The sequence below is a fragment of the Branchiostoma belcheri genome, unplaced genomic scaffold (assembly GCF_001625305.1).
Source record: "Branchiostoma belcheri isolate BF01 breed outbred unplaced genomic scaffold, Haploidv18h27 scaffold23, whole genome shotgun sequence".
NCBI classification, from domain to species: domain Eukaryota; kingdom Metazoa; phylum Chordata; class Leptocardii; order Amphioxiformes; family Branchiostomatidae; genus Branchiostoma; species Branchiostoma belcheri.
In genome coordinates, this window is record NW_017803824.1 from 936,352 (window position 1) to 951,127 (window position 14,776).

The following is a 14,776-nucleotide window of genomic DNA, read 5'->3' on the forward strand; positions in this document are numbered from 1 at the left end:
GGGTGCAAATTTTATTTTCGTGAAAATTATTTGACAAATTTGCAAATTATCAAAATAAACTGATGATGTTACCTTTGTTAAACTTTTTTTACAATTATAAAAATATACTTTTAGTGGTAAAATAGTATTTTCCGTAAAACATTATTTCCGGTAAAACAGTATTTTCACCCGCACATACTCGACTTGTAGAATATTCCAATGAACCATAATGGAGGTCAACTTTGTCAGTGGATGAGTGTTTGCTGCGGTTTTTCAATGTATCGACTCTTCCCGCCGCCTCAAAAGCCGAAATCCACGCTTTACCGGCCTGCCTGCATCTATGACAAGCTAGGAAATTCAACAGGACAGGTCTTACTTCGGTAAATGCGTCCATATGGTTGTTTTTGTCATGTAGAACTTGAAGGAATAATTGATGTTAGAGCTAGAGTATGATCAAAATAATCCGATTCTCAATATTTTGTTCTGATTATGAACTGCTACACATTTTCTAGCACAATGCCTATTATCTTCTTTACCAGATGATAAGGATTGCCTAAAGCAGATCGTGGTTATCTGAAAATTAGACCGGATACAAGTGAAAAGTACTGTGTAGATCCTTGATAATAAGGCATGTGATCTTGAGTCATGTGACTTGTGATTGACAGTTCACTACCTGGTTCAAGCTTTTGGTATTTCTTTTTTTTAATACCCACGATCATGATAATGACCATTCCAATAGAACATTAGCCACGAAGCGTAAAGTCGTAATCAGCTCTGAGACTTCAACGTAATTCATAATTGGCGGCGAAAAATTTTGCGTAACACCCTTTTACACCTGCACTAACAATAAAACCTTATTCAGGGTTTTCTTCTTTCCACTATAGGAGAAGCCACCATGCCATCATCAGCCACATTCCTGGGGAACTGGCGGGGTTGGATCCGTCCGCTGGTGTTCTCTGTGTACTTTGTGCTGCTGTGTGCTGTGTCCTGAAGAATAATTTGTGCCAACTCTTCTCCTTCCAGAGTTATTTCTGTGCCGGTGAAGCCACCATTCCGTCATCAGCCACATTCCTGGGGAACTGGCGTGGTTGGATCCGCCCTCTGGTGTTCTCGGTGTACTTTGTGCTGCTGTGTGTGGCCCTGAAGAATAATTTGTGTCAACTCTTTTACTTCCAGAGTTTTTCCTGTACAGGTGAAGCCACCATGCCGTCATCAGTTACGTTCCTGGGGAACTGGCGGGGTTGGATCCGTCCTCTGGTGTTCTCAGTGTACTTTGTGCTGCTGTGCATCACGTTGAAGAATAATTTGTGTCAACTCTTCTCCTTCCAGACTCTTTCCTGTAGAGGTGAAGCCAATATGCCGTCATCAGCGACGTTCCTGGGTAACTGGCGGGGTTGGATCCGACCGCTGGTGTTCTCGGTGTACTTCGTGCTGCTGTGTGTGGCCCTGCCCTTCTGTGTGTGGGAGCTGAGGGGAGAGAGTAAGGCTGTGCAGGCGTGGTTTGTGGGAGGCATGTTTGTGTTCATGGCCATTCCCATCGCACTGCTGGGGATCCTGCAACACCTCATCCACTACACGCAACCTCACCTGCAGAGACACATCATCAGGTATGTGCATGTGTCTATAGAACTCTTGATGTAACATTAGCATATAGTTCTAGTGTCACTTATTCTGGGTACCATCCTGGTTAGTTATTATCAGCCAATGGTTCAAGTTAACAGATCTAGAGGGGTACTGACTTGCAAAATGCTCAGTATCAATAGGCTAGATTTTATCATTCTTTTTTAAGGCAAGTTTTATTATATTTAATCCCAATTTATGTCTATTTCTCTTTCTCTTTCTAGGATTCTATGGATGGTGCCAATATATGCTATTGATGCCGTAAGTACTACACAGATTGTAACAATTTACCCTGTAATATCGTCTCAAAGAAGTTACTAGTACTGTCTGTACTGTAAGTAGCATCAGAGAACTTAAAAGTTAAAGATTTTAATCTCCTTGCATATTTGCATTTCATGTTTTTATTTTGTATCTCAAAGGTGGGCGGGGCTATGGTGATTTAATTTAGATGAAAAGGGTCACTTAACAGCTTGTCTATGCTCTCCCTCTTTCCCTGCCAGTGGTTTGCGCTGAAGTTTGCTGCCTCCACCATCTACCTGGACACGATCCGGGAGTGCTACGAGGCTTACGTCATCTACAACTTCATGATCTTCGTGCTGAACTACCTTCAGTCTGAGATGGACCTGGAGGCCGTGTGTGCCAGGAAGAAACAAGTCAAACATCTCTTCCCCTTCTGCTTCCTACCGCCATGGAGGATGGGCAAGTAGGTGGTGGTTTTAATGTAATTTGTGAAATTTGTAATTGAATATTTTCAAGTTTTCATTTTGACCCCTTCCAATCGCCCCACAAAAATTATCACACTGTGAACATGTACATTGTATATGTTGTCTTTGTGCTCCCCTGCCCCATGCTTTACTTCTTGAATAGTTTCGTCAGGCTGGTACTAGTACTAAGTTACTGAGTAAAGAGACTCTTTTTTCACAACCAAGACTATTCACAGCTGACATTTCGGTGACCATCTGTCACCTTCCTCAGGGCAATGGTTGACTTAAAAATGCGAATGCCTCCTAACACTCTACAGCAGTAATACAGTTCACTTTTTTAGAATTTCTGTGTCAAAATTTGTGTCACTTTTATTGAATGTCACTTGTTTTTTTCTCTCCCTACAGAAATTTTATAGCGTGGTGCAAACACGGTGCAATATCCTACTCAGTGGTGAGACCGATCACCACTATTATTGCCTTGTAAGTACACATGTACACTTAACATTTTACATGTAGGCAGACACTATACATGTTGCAATGTAATGGCACTATATGATTCTGTCGGTAAATCTGTTAGATAGTAAAGTGTAAACAGGACTATGATGCTCTCGCTGTGGTTTGATATACTTGTGTGCAAAGTTGCAGAAGTATGTATCCTGTCACTGCTCACCAAATAACACGTCCTACATGTATCTGCATTAACCAGTAACTTACAACAGGTAAATTGACTCATTTTTTAATGAAAAAAGACTGCTGCAGTACAGTGAAAGAGACAGCTAGAGTAAAAGTCCAGCTTACAGCAGATGATAATTTGTACTGTATAAATTTATGAATGTACCAATGAAGATGAAGACCATTATTTGATATTTTTTTTTATTCCTGATCTCTTCCAGAATCTGTGAGCTATCTGGAGTGTACCATGAGGGAGATTTTGGCTGGGATTCTGCCTGGACATACGTAGTCATTATCAATAACATCTCACAAGTGGTGAGTGAAAAAAACAGTGATGATTTGATTACATGTTATGCTTGCTTTTGTGACATAATTTTTTATTTAATAGTATACAAAGAAACATGTTTTAGATGCAGCAATTCACATACATTTGTATTCTGTAATTTTAACAAGCCTTTTTTTGGCATCTTAAATTAATGACTGTAACGAATTGACTTCGGAACACTATTGCAATCCTAGCACATCTTTGCCAAAATGCAGAATAAAACACAAAAATGCAAATACATTTTTGTACACACATGTATTTAGAAAGACATGCAGCCACTTTGTCATTGATCTGACTGTGATGGACAGTGTGGGTCTTTTCTCCAAACCCTTCTGCATGTAGCTATAGGCTCCTGCAATGTTTTGTGTTACAACAATGGTGACATGAAAGCTGGTGTGTTACGCCGAAGGGCGGTTATACCTGCTATACAGATACAGATACATGTGTTACTGTGGTTGTTCCAGTGGGCTCTGTACTGCCTGGTGCTGTTCTACCATGCCATGAAGGAGGAACTGGCCCCCATCAGCCCCTTTGGAAAGTTCCTGTGTGTGAAGATGGTCGTCTTTTTCTCCTTTTGGTAAGTTTTTATGTTTAACAAAGGAAAACATATTGTTTTTGCTCAGTTTCTTCTTCTTCTTCTCCAAACAGTGACCTCTGACCTGAGAGAACCAGACTGTCTCCCACCATGGTAACTGGTGTTGGGTTATGTAATGTTGCAATTTTATAGTAGGAGGGATTTAGACTCCTGTCACCATGTGTGTGAATGTGTTTGAGGAAGAATTAGCAGAGTAGACTATAAGCGAAGGTAAACATTATGCATTTTGCTTTGCAAATGTTACCTATCTAGTTTTAAAACTTTTTTCGGACATCACTGCGCTCTCAGTCAAAATAAAGATGCATATTAGACAAGTTTGTGTGTGTTTTTTTTTTCAGGCAAGCTGTGGCCATCGCTTTACTGGTGAAGGTTGGGGTCATCAATGAGAAGAATACATGGGACTTCAGGGATGGGGTGGACAGTGTTGCCAACGGACTTCAGGTAATCTGCAATTCTGTGTTGGCATCCAAAATTTTGAAGAGGAATCAATTTTGGCCTTTGCGTCACTACCTCACCCAAGTGGAGTGAAATACAAATGTACCAGTATTGTTTTTGGCTTGTCTGTCTCTGTGTACGTCTGTGATTCCAAATATACACCGTACAGCACTGCCATCCTCAGTGACAGTGCTGCATTTTTTGGCTGTGGAACAGCAAGGTTTGCAAAGCAGTGTGGATAAGGCAGTGAAGTCTGCCATCTCTGATTACCTAACAGTGTTGGCTCTTGCTGTTCACTATTTTTGTAGACCATGTAGTATTATCATGATCACAAACACTCCTGTTGACTGATGTCTAAACCTTGTTTTCCCCTTGAGTAAAGAGACTCTTTTTACACCGAAAGGTTGGCTGAATGAAAGACTTGGTCGTGTAAAAAGAGTCTCTTTACTCAGTGTCTTACCAACCTAATGAAACTATTCACGGTTATTTTCCCCATGTTTTTAGGATTTCTTGATCTGCATCGAGATGTTTATTGCAGCAGTTGCCCACTACTACACCTTCTCCCACAAGCCTTACATCGACCCTAACGCCCCGTCTGTACCCTGCTTTGCCTCCTTCATGGCCATGTGGGACGTGTCTGATGTCAGACATGATGTCAGGGAGCACATCAGAGTCGTGGGTAAGTCTGTGATGTTGTATCATCACTGTCTAGAAGTTAAACTGTTACAGGAAAGCTGCAAAGGCTTTGTGGACGTTTGGCAAGAGCTTACTCTGCTAACATGTACATTTGTGTAGCTGTAGAAATACAGAAATAATGTAGGTCTTAGAAAGTCCTTCCCACATGTGTATGGTGTATAGAGTGATGCCCAACTCTTTTCCATAGCCTAGCCAGGCCAGTCAGTTGCACTACTGCAGGGGCTAGTCTACTGGTAGAGTTGTGTGTTCATACTCTTTGTCATAAGTGTCTAATGCTAAGCAGAGAAAGCAGTATCATGTAGTTACTGTATTACCCAACCTAACCCTGGAAGATTAGCCTTTTGGCTAAAGGGTATCAGAATAAAGAGAATTATAGCTGCATAGTCTCTTCTATCCTGTCCACAACTATAATAGGTTTGAATACCATGCTACTCTTATGTATCATTTTTAGTCTTCGGTATCAGAGTAACTATCTGCTGGAAGTGTTTCTAATTTTTCATCATAATTATGGCCTTATGCTAGCACTTTTCAGAGAATCTATCTATTCTCTGTGAAATAAGTAGTAAAAAGTAATGACTTTGACTCTCTGTATTTCAGGAGGCACGGTACAGAACAGAGTTAAGACTACATCATCCCAGGACATTAGGAATGGGGACTTTCGGAGAGGACCAGTTTACTGCACCCATCATGGAGAACCAAAAGCCAGAACCATCCTACCTGTCCAACCTACAGAGGGCAGGCAACACTGAGATGACCACCTTCAGTAGTGTGGAGGTGGCCCCAGATCACATGAGATACACAGAGGGGAGTGTAGCAGAGAGAGACAGAAGTTTTCCCAAACCAGGAAGGGTAGAAAGAGACTCAGAAGCTGCAGATAGTACAACTTCTTACCAAGGAGCAGGACTTAAAAAAGACAGTCACCATGAGGATGTGTAAACATTATTACCAGATATGTGTCATCAAATACTGTACTTACATGTATGTACTTACAAGCCTCCTGTAGTGAATCCTTTAAACAACAAGTGCCAGGCTTACATGTACTATGAATGAGGGAAAAAAGGGGATTTTTAATGGAAAATATTAAGTGAATAACATTTTAACATAGCTTGAGGCAGTAGGGTCTTTCTTTACATTCTTTAGATTTTTGTATCTTGAATGTTGTCTTTGAGTAATTGTTTCATTTTTTTAATTGTTGCATGTTTCATGCAATGCAGACTTGGTGGTACTGTGAAAATGTTTGTGCAATATTCATGAAAATTTCAATTTTGTCTTGTGTAGAGAGACAATAACATTCAGTTACTGACGATACTCTCTGGCTTAATGATTATCAAGTTTTCTATTTTTTCACAAAATCCATAGATGTTAGGGCATGAGTCTTAAAAGAGAGTTACATGTTCCTAGATCAAAAACATCAGCTGCTATAGACAAAAAATGTATTGAAACTTGACTATAAATAATTGCATTCATATCTGTAAACTATTTATTGTCTGAAACGTTTTGAACACACTACAAACACACACTACAACCGCCAGTTAAAATGTCTCAGAGACAGTCTAATCTTAAGAACTACTAGTGTTGACTGGGGTTGATTATCCTGGGTGACTTACAAAAGCTGTTTTTAATATAGATTTGATGTAAAAATGTAAAAATCTGGATGATAGAATACAGATACAGTACTATGTACAATAAAAAGGTGTGTAACATTTTGCATTGTCAGTGTTTTCTCTACCCAGCAAAATGTTCTGTCACTAGGTTCTTTCTCAAGTAGAAATGTCTTTTATGCAATTAGCTTTTAAGAACAGTTATCTACATTTTGTATTACTGGAAAACACGTTTCTTCTTCCTCTTCTTCTCCAAAACAGTGACCTCAACGGCCTTAACCAATGTTGTGTATGTTACCATGGTAACTAGTGTTGGGTTACATCATGTTGCAATTTTAGAGCAGGAGGGATTAGACTCCTGTCTGACCATATACAAAATGCTTCCTTGTTACTTAACAGTGATTGAGATGGTACTATTCTGACAACTGGCCTCCAGACATATCTGTTTGTCCCTTTTCTCCACTGACACTGGCTTGTCCAGCACAATAGCAGCCTGTTTCCAGTGACTGCTGTCATCTCTTGTACTCAGCTTATTGTTTGAGTCCACCCAGATCTCGAACCAGAATGGTACGGCCGATATTGTCCCAGAGTCAGACGCTGTGACCACCCACGTTCTGGACTGTTCCAAGTACGAGGGGAGGGTGTCGTGGGGGGTTTCCTCGTCCAGTTTGAAGTTGAAGATGTGGAAAGGCTCTGTAAGGGGTTTGTGGGGAAGTGTGGACAGGGTGATGTCCTGGTGGGTTGTTGCCTGTGTGGTGGGGAACATTTGTACTATTTTTATAGAAACACAGGTGCAAAAGTTAGATATAAATCATTGAAGGGGAAATTCGGGAAATTATGTAGTTGCTAAAACATTGCGTAAATGTCAGAAATGTGAGATAACTGCACAGATATGAAAAAGTGGATTCAAAGTAAATCAGAATCACAAGATTTTTTTTAATAGTTCAATTTTTGGTACAAAAATGTTACATAAGGCCACACCAATTTAATTTCTTGGTTAACGGATTCGCCTCTTCATTTTTTTCTGATTTGCAAATAAAAATAAAAATTCAGAATCAACTGCAAAATGCTCATATTTTGTCCTGAACAGTTGTAAACAGTCCTTTTCTTACTACTTGTTACAGTCCTTCCATCTTTTAATGCAGTGCTACCATTAAAAGTTCAAAATTTATTGTTTAAATTTTGAACCAGCCTGGTGTGTTGACTTCATGGCTCCTATCGTACCATTTTGGGCCATAATAGGATGCCTAGGCCTGTTTTTATTTTAATTTTTTTTTTCGCCCGCCCGCTCCATTATTTTTCTACAAAAATCCGTTAACCAAGAAATTAAATTGGTGTGGCCTAATGCCTCATTGAAACACCCTTGCACATAAACAATATGAACAGAAATTTATAAAATGGAACAATCTGTTTGACAGTCTAAAATCTTACCTGGAAGATGTTCATGAAGTCTGCAACGTTCAGCTGTAAGGTGGGTTCTGAGCCTAGCACCCTGTTTTCCCTCAGTAGGACATCTGACTCTATACACACACCGTACACTGCTGCAGCACAGGGTAGGATGGCTCCCCCTGGTTTTACAGCATAGGCCCTAGATGTCAGAGAAATGTTACTAAGTACAGAAGATAATACATTGTACATCCATCCCCTAAATGCTGACAAAAATTATGAAATTCAAAGTTAGCTTACAGAAACATTCTGTAGATGGTTGTTGTCTATACAGTATTTCATTTCATCTGCGCATGTTTATGTGTGTGTATCTGTGCCTGTGTAGATAGAGTAAATAGAATAGTACAAACAGAAGATTCATACACCATTCAAATAAACACCATTACACCATTAAGTTCATCACTCAGATGTCAGATCATGGAGCTAGAAAAGCTCAATCAGCTCAAAAATTTGATGTCCCTTGCAGGGAGTCCACCCCAAAAAGGCTAGGGTGAGGCAGTTTTTTCTAGGGTCAGTCAGGAAACACAACTTTTTTTTTCCCAGGCCTGACCTTGCCAAAGCGACGTCCTCCAGCACCTGTTGTCTCAGCACTCCTGACGGCTCCACCAGCTCTGTCGCTACCACGTCCCACAATGCACCACTGCTTCCTGTCGGCTCCAGGGAACTCGGCCCAAACTCTACAACCCCTTCCAGTACACCGTTCCTTCTCGCCAACATGTCAAGAAGTTCCTGAGAGCTGGAATTCTGGCCAGAATACCTGACTTTCGTGGCACCAAGCCTTGCAGCACAGAGCCCTATCATAGACGTTCCTTGGCTGAGATCTAACACTGATATTCCTGAATACCCTGTTGAAATCTGAGCCCCTTCTGTTTCCATACTGTCTCCTGCACAGAAGCCTGTCAAGTCTACAACATTGCTGCTGCTCACAACGGTTCTAGAAAAGTATTTGTGTAGAGCAGCGTAAAATGCTTCATTAAATCTGCTATCATTCAAGACACACATGTCACTTTGAGAAAGGCGTACAATTTCTACTTGTCCTGACGTATTGGAGAGAGGTATATCTTGACTTGAGTGGTATGGGTCCATTGGTTCAGTACTAGTGGAGGTCTCCATCTCAGCTTCTCCGTGGTCTTTGGATCCTTCCAACTGCTCCCCCTGTGTGTTTGGGGTGGAAGTGCAGTGCAACTGTCCGTCATCTTTGTGATGCTGTACTTCAGACACCCACATCCTGACACAGTCCCCACGGCATGTGGCTGACACAACCACACTGTCCCCCTCTGTGACTTGGAGACCCTCTGCCAAGTGGTCTGAACCTGATTAAAAAAAAACATAGCATAACATCATTTTTGTTCCTTGAACTCATTATTCCAACTCAATCATTAATAGAAAACAAATTTGAGCCACAGACTGATTTAATAACACATGTATTCATCAAAATATTTACTTACTAAACTAAGTATCAATCTAAAACAAATTAATGACATGTGAGATAACAAGCATTTTGAAGCCAGCAGAAGTGTACGTGTGTATAACATTCCTTAGGGTTGTCTTCACTTTTACTCTTATGACTTATTTGACTTATTAATGATATATCTGGAGATACATTATATCCAGAGAATGGAGCTGGCCGGACACAGCATCTGACATCCTGAGCTAGCTACTAGCCAGCCACTGCTGCGTATCCTGTGGGAGCCAGCAGAAGGAAGGAAGAAAAGGGGTAGAACTAGAAGAAGCACAACCTTCATTGACACCCTGAAGCGGGATGCTGGGCTCAGAAACATCACCACAGCAGAGCTCCCCTCACTGATGGAGGACAGGGATAAGTGGAGAAGAAGAACCCATTGTCTCCCATGTTGATATCTTTGATGTCCCTGTTCAAGGTTCAATATATCTGGACTTCTAGTGACCAATTAAAATGAATTACTACTAGGTAAATTACATATTTTTAGTTACCTGTCAGGTGATGCCTGTGCACTGGAAAGATAGCCTGTTCCCAGCAGGTGTCCTGTTCAGGTGAAGTGGACAGGTGTGTCTCTTCATCCAGGTGCAAGTCAAACCACAGCACAACGGCATCCACCACACCTGGGCGCTTCACAGGCAGGTGGAAGACTCGCAGGTGCTCCAGAGATTCAGGTGAAAATGTCTGAAGCGCCATGACAACAACATACTGTTTGTAAACAGCTGTGCAACTAGTTCTTTTTACATTTTCTATGACTTGTACATGTGCAAACTTACAGGAACATTACCTGTTTACCTTTACTAACCTTTCCATTGGATTTTTAAAAGGAGTAAGGTACACAGGGCTGTTCTTTTACTTTTTTTTTCTACTTGATACTTGATCTAACTTTCTTTAATAGGCACCCAGGCTAATATTGCCTGGGTGCCAGCCCCTTTTGCGAGTGAGTGATAATATCCTTTGCCCAAAGAAGCCATACGCCCTGCCAGGCCCAAGTCGGCACCCTGGCTCTAATTATCTCCTTGCTACCTGCTTTCATATCACATTGTTATCTGTCAAATATTGCCAATCTACAAATTCTAAAATCATATGTGAGAACCAGTAGTTTACCTGAGGATCATTAAAGTCTATCTGGAACACCTGACAGGGTTTTGTCAGACAGGAGAACCCGCCTCGGACTCGGCTTAACACCTCAGAGGAGTACGGCTCTGCATCAGGGGGCATCTGGTCAGCCTTGTCTGGAAACAAAACATAAAAATCTCTTAGAACAGCAGAAAAAAATAGAGAGCTGTCCTTGGTGCTGGATGACATTCACACTGACACAACTGTCCCTGTCCTTGGTGCTGAATGACATTCAGACTGACACAACTGTCCCTGTCCTTGGTACAGAATGATATTCACATTGACACAGCTGTCCCTGTCCTTGGTGCTGAATGACATTGACACTGACACAGCTGTCCCCAGTGAATGTCATTCAGCACAAAGGACAGGGACAGCTGTGCCAGTGTGAATGTCATTCAGCACCAAGGACAGGGACAGCTTTGTCAGTGTGACTGTCATAATAACATTGGCACCTGTCTGCATCACAGCTATAGAAAGTGTGTGAAGTACTCTATTGCATGTACATGTACCTGTGTGGCTTGCTGTTTGACTGGTGATGACCAGTCCAGACAGGTCCACTCCACAGCAGCTGGACTGTAGAACCGCGTGGTTACGCCTGATGTCTGGACACTCCACTATACAGGCATGGACAGTCGCACCGCCTGGTATCACCCTGCCATACCGTACACACTCCTGCAAGTGATTCATACAAAATGTCAAACTTTCTGCAGGGTAGTGGTATAGCAGGTATAGTGGCCTTGTGGTGAGGGTTGTTGCCTCAGAATCTAGACATTCTGAATTCAAATCCTACCAGATTTCAATCACATGCCCTTTGGAAAGGACAAGCAATTCAAACAGATATTTACAAAAATGTGCAATATGTTCTTGTAAGGTAAGAAATCCTGCGAGCTAGTGGAAAACTATTTAAGAATGTCACTATGAAAGCACAATAATCCAGCTACCTGTAGTTGTACTTAAATGACGTTGTACTTATTACAATTAAAGACAAAGCAAGAAGGTTAAAAAATCCTGGACAAAGGAACTACATCATTTACTGGTTGGTTGAGTGCAGATTTGGGAGGCAGCATCAGATGTTCCCATGCATGTCTCAGGGTGGCCAGGATGTGTTCACCCAGCAAACCTGCATCCACAGTCTCAGTAACCACCAGGGATACTCTGGAGAATATAAAGTACAGGGAAAGATACTTGTTGTAGTTTAATGTCTAATATGTGAATGTACATGTTGTAAATCTACCTACAGAGAGACTCAACAAATTAAAATAAACATGTATGTACACTTGAAGGCATCCCAAATCCAAGGTAAATAAATTTTTTTCATTTCAAAAGGGTCATACATATAAATGACAATTTTAAATTTTACACGATAACCCTATTAGTACTAGTAATTACTTTGAAAAAAAAAGACACAGTGAAAACACTTATACTGTCTGTGATTGACCCACCAGCTAAATGAAGCAAACAATTAAAGATAATGTGCAAACAAAGCATGAGCTGGATGCCATAATTATCTAAAGAAACTTACCTTTCAGGTAGGTTATCAGGAACAGTCATGTCTGTTGACTTGATGTGGTGCAGGTGGATGTTGTTCTGCATGTCGTTGGCTGCCAGTACTTTGTTAGCCAGCTGGTACATGGTGTGGGACATCTCACAGGCATGGACTGTCCTGGCACCACACTGCACAGCAAACATACTGGGAACACAGCCACACAAGTTGGAACTTACCCTGGATGTGGTATCCAAATACTGGGATGCTGGTGTAACTGGGATCAAATATGTGGATGTCTGTTTGAAACTAATGATCAGAGTGGTCTGTGTAACTCAAAGGCAATCAGAGTTCTCACATATATTTTACAGAAATCTTAATGAATATGAGCTGTGCTAATTGTTCCTCTATTGACAGGTGCCAAAATATTTGCAGAGAAACAATCACAAGAGCAAACTGGAGCTAGAATACAATCGCATTCCAAAAGTTTTGTACTGGCAACTTTTCACTTTCTTACAACACATTTTATAACTGATTTACCTCAAAATCCCAGTGCCTGTCCCAATGTCCAGCACAGTGTCATGTCCCCCTAGTACGGCTCGTTTGATTGCCTGATGAAAGGCTGTGTTCCTGGGCTGGTCGTTCAGCATGCGGAAGTGCCACCTCTCCACCAGCGCAGTGCACACAGCCTGGAGGTTCTCTCGGGCTGACCTGTAACCTGGGGCCACCTGTAAGGCCTGGATGAAGTAGGAAGCTGCCTCATCGGTGTAGCCGTGCCTGTCAATAATGGAAAAGACATAGTTAAAAATTAAACTGTTCTCAAACTAAAAAAAAGTTTTAAACGAATTGCTCAGTCCTGAGAGTAGACATGTGAAAAATGGAGAAGACACTTGTTACCTTTTTTTGTCATGCAATGACCAGAGTAGGGTACAAGCTGTTTTATGCACTTTACAAGTTGTTATACTGTCAGTTACATTAAAACATGATTGTGGTCTATCTTACTGTATCTATTAGTATTACCATATGGTTTGAACTTCAAACTTAGAAATGTGAATGCCTCCTTTCACCACCTACCACAAGATTAAGTTTTTAAGTCAAAGTTAAAATGATGGCCAGGGAAATGTCATGTAATTGTCAGTACCCACGGACAAGGCCAAAACCAACAGATTTTCCTATTTGCTAACCTGTAACAACGAACTTACAGCATATACAGCACATGGCTTACCTGAAGAGGTGAGCTCCCATATTGTTGAGCACAACCTCACAGTCAGGGTACACCTGTAGTGCCTGCTGGTAGCTGTGCAGTGCCTCCTCCCACCTCCCTGCACACTCCAACTCATCACCCCACAGCTTCACTGCCAGGCTGAAGTCTTCCTTCACATAAGGCTTCAGGTCCGGGGCTAACGTTGAACAGATACACAACAAAGTTATCTAGAGTTCATACTTTGTTCCAACACAAGAAAGAAACTCACCATAATTTTCTGTAGATCTCGTCAACCTTCGTCAGATGTGTGATGCACTCGCTGACTCTCCGGATGTTTGGAAACGTGATGATGTCAGGAGTGCATCAAAAGTGGCGGGAATCGAAGGTTGACGAGATCGACTGAAAATTTTTGGTGAGTTTCTTTCTTGTGTTGGAACAAAGCTTGAACTCTATATAACTATGGATTCTACCAACACAGATGAGCTTTCATTCGAAGCCACAACATATGTACTATAGTGTATAGTAGTAGTGTGGATTCATTGTCCAAGCTAAGCGACATCTAGCACATGAACCTGTGTCATTCAGCCTCTGTACACTTAAAGAAGCCCACAGGGCAAAACTGATTGTGTGACAGGCTGAATGACAGTTCTAAATGGGAACTATGCTGCTCCAGATGTCTGTGTTAGTAGTTAACGTTACATGTTTACAGTTATAACTTCAGATCAAACACAAAGAAGTTCTCTCACTTGCATGTAGAGCTTTTGACCTGAGTCACGTAAGTGTTAACATCACACTTCAGAGAAGCCATGTGACAAGCCTCACTGGGTCAATCTACTGAGGAAGACCAGAGTGACTGATCAAAATCTCTAGGTGAGAGAACTTCTTTGTGTTGGAACAAAAGTTATAACTGTATATTACATATATCATAAACTTCTCACCTGTACTGACCACCATGAGATAATGTGAGAAGGCAGTGCTGTAGTCCTGATGCTGTAGGGACAGCCTGGCAGTGTCCATGGTCTGCTGTAACAGGTGCAGCTGTGACTGTCTGTCCCCATCCTCACTACTGGAGGAGGAACCTGTCTCCTCAGCATCTTCATCTATGTATGAGGGGCAACAGAAAAATGAGGATTTATTCAAACATACGAGTGTCTTATATACTATCATGAAAGTTCATCTGTGTTGGTAGTTAAACTTTTGGTCCAACACAAAAAGCTCTAGGTGAGAGAACTTTTTGTGTTGGACCAAAAGTTTTAACTTTAAACATATGAGTGTCTTGACATGGACTTTCTACCTAGCTAATATGTATGCACATAGTGAAGGAACTTGAACAAATGTATAATTCTAGGGAAAATTTCAAAACCCACTCTTACCTTTCATATAGCGTTAACATTATGTATCATTCAACTTCATCCTTGTATGCACTAAAGTTGCTGAA

The 14,776-nt window shown here is 41.2% G+C and overlaps 2 protein-coding genes across 2 annotated transcripts; one reads left to right on the forward strand and one right to left on the reverse strand.

Annotated features, from left to right (window-relative positions):
- Positions 1 to 1,335: 1,335 nt before the first annotated feature.
- On the forward strand, positions 1,336 to 5,983 carry LOC109470739 (transmembrane protein 184C-like). Its single transcript, XM_019769804.1, is given in 11 exon segments — positions 1,336 to 1,586; positions 1,824 to 1,860; positions 2,100 to 2,302; positions 2,709 to 2,783; positions 3,197 to 3,290; positions 3,765 to 3,877; positions 4,234 to 4,336; positions 4,835 to 5,009; positions 5,624 to 5,680; positions 5,683 to 5,709; positions 5,712 to 5,983. Coding segments are annotated over 11 exon segments (1,386 nt in total). The 3' UTR covers positions 5,963 to 5,983.
- Positions 5,984 to 6,871: 888 nt separating this feature from the next.
- Positions 6,872 to 14,505, reverse strand: LOC109470545 (putative protein arginine N-methyltransferase 9). The gene is made up of 11 exons (XM_019769510.1): positions 14,277 to 14,505; positions 13,360 to 13,534; positions 12,675 to 12,911; positions 12,174 to 12,341; positions 11,686 to 11,806; positions 11,161 to 11,323; positions 10,640 to 10,767; positions 10,027 to 10,216; positions 8,624 to 9,386; positions 8,059 to 8,215; positions 6,872 to 7,375 (listed from the first exon to the last, which is right to left on the reverse strand). The coding sequence occupies exons 1-11, from the start codon at positions 14,503 to 14,505 to the stop codon at positions 7,016 to 7,018; spliced, it is 2,691 nt and encodes an 896-aa protein (XP_019625069.1). The 3' UTR covers positions 6,872 to 7,015.
- Positions 14,506 to 14,776: the final 271 nt, after the last annotated feature.

Coding starts and splice junctions, on each gene's coding strand:
- LOC109470545 (XM_019769510.1), bottom strand. CDS start 14,505: ATGATAGTATATAAGACACTCGTATGTTTGAATAAATCCTCATTTTTC. Junction 12,342..12,674: donor ACAGGCACTGGGATTTTGAG/GTAAATCAGTTA, acceptor CTGTGTTCCCAG/TATGTTTGCTGTGCAGTGTG. Junction 9,387..10,026: donor GCACAGGCATCACCTGACAG/GTAACTAAAAAT, acceptor TTTTTTAATCAG/GTTCAGACCACTTGGCAGAG.